This window comes from Drosophila willistoni, unplaced genomic scaffold (assembly GCF_018902025.1).
Source record: "Drosophila willistoni isolate 14030-0811.24 unplaced genomic scaffold, UCI_dwil_1.1 Seg110.1, whole genome shotgun sequence".
Classification (NCBI taxonomy): domain Eukaryota; kingdom Metazoa; phylum Arthropoda; class Insecta; order Diptera; family Drosophilidae; genus Drosophila; species Drosophila willistoni.
In genome coordinates this window covers 59,202-67,813 of record NW_025814071.1, presented here as the reverse complement: position 1 = coordinate 67,813, position 8,612 = coordinate 59,202, and the positions used below count along the sequence as shown (strand labels likewise).

General features: G+C 41.0%; 1 protein-coding gene across 1 annotated transcript; it reads left to right on the top strand.

Moving 5' to 3' along the window:
* The first annotated feature begins 6,965 nt into the window (after nt 1-6,965).
* LOC124460787 lies at nt 6,966-8,178 on the top strand. The gene is made up of 3 exons (XM_047012381.1): nt 6,966-7,016; nt 7,076-7,465; nt 7,529-8,178. The coding sequence occupies exons 2-3, from the start codon at nt 7,305-7,307 to the stop codon at nt 7,698-7,700; spliced, it is 333 nt and encodes a 110-aa protein (XP_046868337.1). The 5' UTR covers nt 6,966-7,016; nt 7,076-7,304; the 3' UTR covers nt 7,701-8,178.
* Nucleotides 8,179-8,612: the final 434 nt, after the last annotated feature.

The window sequence follows — 8,612 nt, the reverse complement described above, 5'->3', positions numbered from 1 at the left end:
TGCCAGTTATATCCGCTGCCCACAGGCTGCTAGCCCCTACTCTGTATGGCTCACTAAGAATAGCGACATCTACATCCAATTCCCTCACCGTTTGCGCGAGTAAGCTTTGCGCAGCTGCACAATGATTAAGATTCAACTGCATGAACTTAACCATTATAGACAGGTTGGTTGCTCTCCTGTTTTGCCCAGGGGGCACTCTTTGCTACCAGCTGGGGTCGCGATCTATCGCTGCGCAGTTAAAACAATTTAGGGCTTCGTTGCATGTCGCTGACTTATGGCCTGTCTGTCCACACTTAAAACACCAGTTTGTCCGATCTATGCTGCTGTTGCATTTAGCGGCAACGTGTCCAAAGTTTAGGCACTTATAACACCTTTGTGTGGCTGTTCTCTGTTTAACTTGGCATTTAAACAGGCCAACGACAAAGTCCTTTATCTTCAGGAGAATTGCCGCACTATTCTGTGGCAAGCAAACAATGGCCATCTGGGTTTCGTTGAATGTGGGTCTCAACGCCTTCACCATTATTCGGCTTGAGCCGGTGCCAGTTGCACTGGTTATAGCAGCAATAATATCTGCTTTTGTTACCAGGCAGTCCAGTTTGCGTAACTCGAGATGTGTCACATCAGTGACTGTGCGAATTTTGGCGCTTGTTCCCAGTACACTGCTCAGTTCTTCTTGTAGCTTGTTGCCTCCATCCTTAGCTTTTAACTCCAACAACAGGTCGCAATTCTGAGTCTTTCTGGCCCTTGCAACGCTATCTTTAACGCAGCTTAGCCGCCCATCTTCACGCCTGGTGACCATCCTGAGCATATCCGCATAAGAAGTCCCCTTATCCGCCTTAATTATTATGGCATCAGGCCTGCCTCTGCGCATAGTTGGCTTTCGCTTTGCGCCTACCATTTGCCATTCTGCGCCAGAGTCATCTTTTTCTGCAGATTCTTGCACTGGTGCTATCGCATTCTCTGTGATGTGATTCCTCGCTGTGTTTGGCCGAGTCGCGCCTCCTCTTAGTTTGGATGCATACGTCTGCCCGCTGCTACGTTGCTTTTTTGGCGGAGTATTTCTCTGCGCCACTGCATCTTCTCTTTGCCGCTTTGGGCTGTCAGCATGGCCAACTGTGGCTCCAACGTACTGAGCATTGGCGGTGACCGGCAAAGTTTGCGTGGCCATCTCAACCTTACATGCTGCTTGGCTTTTGTCACCGAGTAGTTTGTGGCAGATGACAATTTGCAGCTCTATCATCCGCCGTATATCCTGCATTGTGTTCTGATTTACATGCCGGACCTGCGGCTTACCATCATCCTTCTTCTTGAAGGTATTCTCCAACTGGCAGAGAAGGCTGCCAAAATCATCTAACTCCGGTATGCCCGATATCACAGTGAGACATTTCGCCAGAGCCGCGCTGTTTTGGCTGTCAGGCACCCGCAACGGGCGCCCAGCTGGCGATGACACTGGTGACCGCCACATCCTGTTGGACTTTCCGAAAATTGCCTCCTCGCCTACTGGGTCACTAGATGCACAGTCCCAGCGTGCTTGATCCATAGACGCTGCAATTTTGTCCATTTATTTTAGCGTTGATAGTGGCCCGGCTTGGACTTAAAATCTAACGGCCAAGCAGAAAAGACACTTGAGCGCCACCTGGCGGATGCAGCCCTGGGCACCGCCCAAAGCCTTTCTGGGTTATGCAACACTGGTCGCACAGCTGATCAGTGGCGCTTTATGGGGCAACTCTATTATTTTTATTCGCTGCAACAAGTGGTAATGTGTCCAGGACAGAGAGGGCACTGGATAATGGAGAGGATTTTTATGCACCAATACAATGAAGGAGTCAGTGGTGGGCAGACAGAGGGCGCCAAATCCCCCCCGGGGGCACCACCAAGATGAAAACTGGTTGAAACAGTCACAAGGCCTATACGCTAGTGGCCCTGGCTATGGCAAGTCGCCGCCACAAGAAAACTGCTTTGGGTGAGTAGTGTGGCACAGAGTCTCTCCCCTGGTTAATATAAACTTGGATTTCTAGGCACTGTCGCGATCAAACTACGGAGCACTTTGAAAACACAACCTGCACCTTTCTAAGTCAGTGTGTGTCCCGGGGTGTGTGTGTGTGTGTGTGTGTGTGTGTGTGTGTGTGTGGATGATGATGCAATGATTGCAATTGTGATTGTTCAATAAGTAAGCAATATTAAATAAATATACATATACTCCATACGTTATTGTACGTTTTAAGTGCATTATCAAGTGGATGGCCATATTGCAGATTCTTTTTAACATGTTCTGATTTACCATAAATTTGCGGCCATTTAAGCCACTTCTAAGAAACCAACTAAAGTTTATTTATATATTCATATTCACCTCTATTGTTTGGATATTTTTGTGGTCTAAGTCCCTAGCAATATTTTATTAAATACTCTTAACTGCTTTTTTTGTCAGTTAAAAAAAAAACCAGAGGGCCGGGGCTAACTTCGACCGTGTCAAATTGCAGATTTAACATGTTCTGATTTACCATAAATTTGCGGCCATTTAAGCCACTTCTAATAAACCAACTAAAGTTTATTTATATATTCATATTCACCTCTATTGTTTGGATATTTTTGTGGTGTAAGTCCCTAGCAATATTTTATTGAATACTCTTAACTGCTTTTATTTGTCAGTTTAAAAAAAAACCCGAGGGCCGGTGATAACTTCGACCGTGTCAAAGTTTGTATACCCTTGCAACTTTTATGGTAACTCTTTCCTTACCTATAGCCATTAAAATGGGAAAACGTTCAAGCTAAAAAGGTTAATGTTTGCGAAAGAACGGCGTACAATCTTAGCATAGGAAAAAACGAAGATATTGATCAAAGTCACTGTTTTCCTATGGGAGCTATATGATATAGTAACCCGATCTTTATTAAATTCGGCACAGTCATTAGCAGATATATTAAACTAACAAATGTTTAATTTGAAAGCAATCGCGTCAAAAGTAACGAAATTTTTGACAAAAGTCACTGTTTTCGAAAGATCGTTCCTATGGGAGCTATATGATATAGTCACCCGATCTTGATCAAATTTGGCACAGTTGTTTATATGTGTAATTAACTGAAAAATATTAAATTTTATGATAATAGCTCAGAAAATAAAGAAGTTATTAAGGAAAGTCACTGTTCGTGACTTTGCCATTTGTATGGGAGCTATATGATATAATGATCGGATCCGGCTGAATCCGAGATATACAACGTCTGCAGTATATACAAGCCTACATGCAAAATTTCATCTCTGTAGCTCCAAAGGTCTAGGAGGAGTTTGCGTTGATCCAGACGGACGGACAGACGGACGGACGGACATGGCGATTTGAACTCGACTCGTCGTGCTGGTCAAGAATATATACACTTTATATGGTCGGAAATGCTTCCTTCTATGTGTTGCACACTTCTGACCAAAATTAATATACCCTTTTTGCAAGGGTATAAAAAAATGAAGTAAGTAAGTCGTCTCGCCGACTTAGGTATACCATACACCAGTAAAGCAAATATTTCAACTTTATTAAACAAATGCATTTTCACATGCTTCTTACAAGCATATCTTAGTATCTCGCTCACTCAATCATACGAGCACCCTAGCGCCCCCACCAGCCAACGGCCAACTCCGGCCTTATGGAAAAACGTTTATATGCATAACTCGACTGTTTTTTGTCCGATTTTGATCAAATTTGGTATTTTGCTAGATATTAGTATTAAAATATTAGATATTAATATTTAAGTGTGCCAAATTTGATTGCATAAGGTAAAAAAATACGGGAGATAATCAAGTTTTTCAAATTACGGGGGCGGAAAAGGGCGTGGCAAAATTTTTATACATACAAAATGTGTGCAATCCTGTTGGACTTTCCGAAAATTGCCTCCTCGCCTACTGGGTCACTAGATGCACAGTCCCAGCGTGCTTGATCCATAGACGCTGCAATTTTGTCCATTTATTTTAGCGTTGATAGTGGCCCGGCTTGGACTTAAAATCTAACGGCCAAGCAGGAAAGACACTTGAGCGCCACCTGGCGGATGCAGCCCTGGGCACCGCCCAAAGCCTTTCTGGGTTATGCAACACTGGTCGCACAGCTGATCAGTGGCGCTTTATGGGGCAACTCTATTATTTTTATTCGCTGCAACAAGTGGTAATGTGTCCAGGACAGAGAGGGCACTGGATAATGGAGAGGATTTTTACGCACCAATACAATGAAGGAGTCAGTGGTGGGCAGACAGAGGGCGCCAAATCCCCCCGGGGGCACCACCAAGATGAAAACTGTGTGGCACAGAGTCTCTCCCCTGGTTAATATAAACTTGGATTTCTAGGCACTGTCGCGATCAAACTACGGAGCACTTTGAAAACACAACCTGCACCTTTGTAAGTCAGTGTGTGTCCCCGGGGTGTGTGTGTGTGTGTGTGTGTGTGTGTGTGTGTGTGTGGATGATGATGCAATGATTGCAATTGTGATTGTTCAATAAGTAAGCAATATTAAATAAATATACATATACTCCATACGTTATTGTACGTTTTAAGTGCATTATCAAGTGGATGGCCATATTGCAGATTCTTTTTAACATGTTCTGATTTACCATAAATTTGCGGCCATTTAAGCCACTTCTAAGAAACCAACTAAAGTTTATTTATATATTCATATTCACCTCTATTGTTTGGATATTTTTGTGGTCTAAGTCCCTAGCAATATTTTATTAAATACTCTTAACTGCTTTTTTTTGTCAGTTAAAAAAAAAACCAGAGGGCCGGGGCTAACTTCGACCGTGTCAAATTGCAGATTTAACATGTTCTGATTTACCATAAATTTGCGGCCATTTAAGCCACTTCTAATAAACCAACTAAAGTTTATTTATATATTCATATTCACCTCTATTGTTTGGATATTTTTGTGGTGTAAGTCCCTAGCAATATTTTATTGAATACTCTTAACTGCTTTTATTTGTCAGTTTAAAAAAAAACCCGAGGGCCGGTGATAACTTCGACCGTGTCAAAGTTTGTATACCCTTGCAACTTTTATGGTAACTCTTTCCTTACCTATAGCCATTAAAATGGGAAAACGTTCAAGCTAAAAAGGTTAATGTTTGCGAAAGAACGGCGTACAATCTTAGCATAGGAAAAAACGAAGATATTGATCAAAGTCACTGTTTTCCTATGGGAGCTATATGATATAGTAACCCGATCTTTATTAAATTCGGCACAGTCATTAGCAGATACATAAAACTAACAAATGTTTAATTTGAAAGCAATCGCGTCAAAAGTAACGAAATTTTTGACAAAAGTCACTGTTTTCGAAAGATCGTTCCTATGGGAGCTATATGATATAGTCACCCGATCTTGATCAAATTTGGCACAGTTGTTTATATGTGTAATTAACTGAAAAATATTAAATTTTATGATAATAGCTCAGAAAATAAAGAAGTTATTAAGGAAAGTCACTGTTCGTGACTTTGCCATTTGTATGGGAGCTATATGATATAATGATCGGATCCGGCTGAATCCGAGATATACAACGTCTGCAGTATATACAAGCCTACATGCAAAATTTCATCTCTGTAGCTCCAAAGGTCTAGGAGGAGTTTGCGTTGATCCAGACGGACGGACAGACGGACGGACGGACATGGCGATTTGAACTCGACTCGTCGTGCTGGTCAAGAATATATACACTTTATATGGTCGGAAATGCTTCCTTCTATGTGTTGCACACTTCTGACCAAAATTAATATACCCTTTTTGCAAGGGTATAAAAAAATGAAGTAAGTAAGTCGTCTCGCCGACTTAGGTATACCATACACCAGTAAAGCAAATATTTCAACTTTATTAAACAAATGCATTTTCACATGCTTCTTACAAGCATATCTTAGTATCTCGCTCACTCAATCATACGAGCACCCTAGCGCCCCCACCAGCCAACGGCCAACTCCGGCCTTATGGAAAAACGTTTATATGCATAACTCGACTGTTTTTTGTCCGATTTTGATCAAATTTGGTATTTTGCTAGATATTAGTATTAAAATATTAGATATTAATATTTAAGTGTGCCAAATTTGATTGCATAAGGTAAAAAAATACGGGAGATAATCAAGTTTTTCAAATTACGGGGGCGGAAAAGGGCGTGGCAAAATTTTTATACATACAAAATGTGTGCATTTACTAAGCGAATATACATACCAAATATGGTGTCTCTAGCTAGAATAGTTTTTGAGATAAACGCTTTTTTTAAATTGCGGAGGCGGAAAGGGGCGTGGCAAAAATTTGAAATAAACTTGATCACTCTACATACTACACGAGTCTACATACCAAATTTGGTGGCTCTAGCACATACAGTCTCCGAGATCTAGGTGTTCATACGGACAGACGGACAGACGGACGGACAGACGGACATGGCTAGATCGACTCGGTTGGTGATCCTGATCAAGAATATATATACTTTGAGGGGTCGGAGATGCTTCCTTCTGCCTGTTACATACATTTTGGCGACTTTAATATACCATTTCACCCTATGGGTGTATGGTATAATTAATATATATGTATACATAACTAAATTCGAAATTTAGAAGAAAACTGCCGATTATATAAAAATAAATTAAAATAACGTCAATTAGCTTAGATATACCCATTCAGAAAATAAAACAGGATTCAACCGTTGGGTTATATTCAATAATCTCTTAGCTTTTCAACTATTTTAACGAAAATTTCATATAATTCACTTATTAAAAAAAAACAGAAAGATTTGGCAATTCCATACTGCTCAGCTTATTTTCGAAAGTATCTAGTACTTTCGGCTAGACAGAAACAATTCATACATTTTTGAGATCCAAGAAGGCCAGGGATGTTTCTAAAATTCAACCTGGTCAAGGGGGTACAGTACTTAAATCATTCTACTTCGTGAACTCATACAGTCAACATCAAAAATAAAACAAAAACCTTTCTCTTACTTCTGAAAATCAAAAAAGAGAAAAACAAAAAAGAGAAAAACAAAACTGTTCAATTGATCCTGCAATCCGAAAAGGTAAGTAAACGTGACGACATTACTCACTTACATAATCGTGACCAAGTGTTCTTTTCCAGCCATTGGTTATGAAGCTCCCAATCTCAGCGACCGTATACGAGCTTAAGACTGAGCTCTAAAGTCTTCTCAATATTCAGCCGGGAACATTGGAGATTTCTGCTTCTGATGTGACTTTGGCCGATTCAGATCTCATAGCAGAAGTTGCTGCGTTGGGAGGGAATAAAAGTGTGAGGCCGATTATGTCGTTCTACGACGGCAATAATTTTGTGGGCCAGATTATGGTTGAGCATGTCTTGGTTGGTGGTCAGAGTTCATCGGACTCTAGCTTTGAGACTATCATCGGACAGTAGCCAGCTCTCTCTGAGTGAGCTCTCCTCCGGATCAAGCAATCTCAAACGGGGACACAAACGAAAAGCCCAAGGGCATGAAAAACCCATAGAGACTAAACGGTAAGTGTTAGAAATAGGAGATTCAAATTCAGTATGACCGAATATTCCGTCTTTTCAAAATAGGTTCAAAAAGGTTCTCGAATCCAGTGAGGAGAGTGTACAAATCTCCTCGTATGGAGGTATGGAGGAGGGATACGGGTTGGGAGGCTGCCAAATTAAATCCAGACCATGCTCGGTTAAATCTGAGATGGAGGTAGAACCGGATGTTATAAATGGTCAGCGGCCCCCTTCATAAACATACTTCCAGAGTACTCCACTTCTCCGTCGTAATATCAGAGTTCTGCAGTTCCAGGAGCTTGAAAATTCGATGCAAACAAGGTTCGACCTTTGGCCACATAACTCTGGCTATGGAGATAGAACCGGATGATATAAATGGTCAGCAGCCCCCTTACATAAACATACTTCCAGAGAACAGGCAGTTTGTTGTGGTGGTTTTGCGATCTGTTAGAACAGTTCTTTGGGATATTTTTGGATTTTGGAAACGTTCGCAGCTTAGACTTTATTGAGGTCACTCCGGTGACTACAATGGCCGGCTCTACATCGCAGCGGCCAACGAAGACACCAGGGAATGGGTGGCGAGTAACGTATGTTCTATGAGAACGTTAATCTTACAAACTATAAGACGTAAGGCCTCATAGAACATACATTGCGCGCCACCCATTCCATTGTATCTTTGTTGGCAGCTGCTATAAAGACTCAATAACCGGATGTAGTAGCCCTCTTTAATAATAATAATTTTAATTGCATTTTGGAAAGAATGTTTTCTTTTGTTTGTTTGCAAGAATAAATGAATAACCCCCCTCGCGTACTACGCACATGTCTTCACTTGGTACGGTTCTTACTCTCATTTCGCACAGCGAACGCAAAGCGTAAGCAAAGAAGAGAGCATGGAAAAGATCCGTTAGAATTCGTTCGCATGCATTGCGTTTGCTTAGAAATGCATATTACATAATCATTAAAAAGTACAGTGACTGCACAAGGCAGTAATATATAGATATTTGGCTAAAGTGAATAAAAATATTGGTGAATATTCGAAGAATAAGAATTTAAACCCCGTTATATTTCAGTTGAAATTTATATTTCAAGCAACTTTTGGCTTTCAAGCAGCCTTGGATTTTCCATTTTCTTTGGGGCAATTTGGTTGATT

Bases quoted from the DNA above. Each gene is read 5' to 3' on its own strand.
- LOC124460787 (XM_047012381.1), top strand. From the start codon at position 7,305: ATGTCTTGGTTGGTGGTCAGAGTTCATCGGACTCTAGCTTTGAGACTA. The intron at 7,466-7,528 runs GTAAGTGTTAGA...TTTTCAAAATAG, and splicing joins AAACCCATAGAGACTAAACG to GTTCAAAAAGGTTCTCGAAT.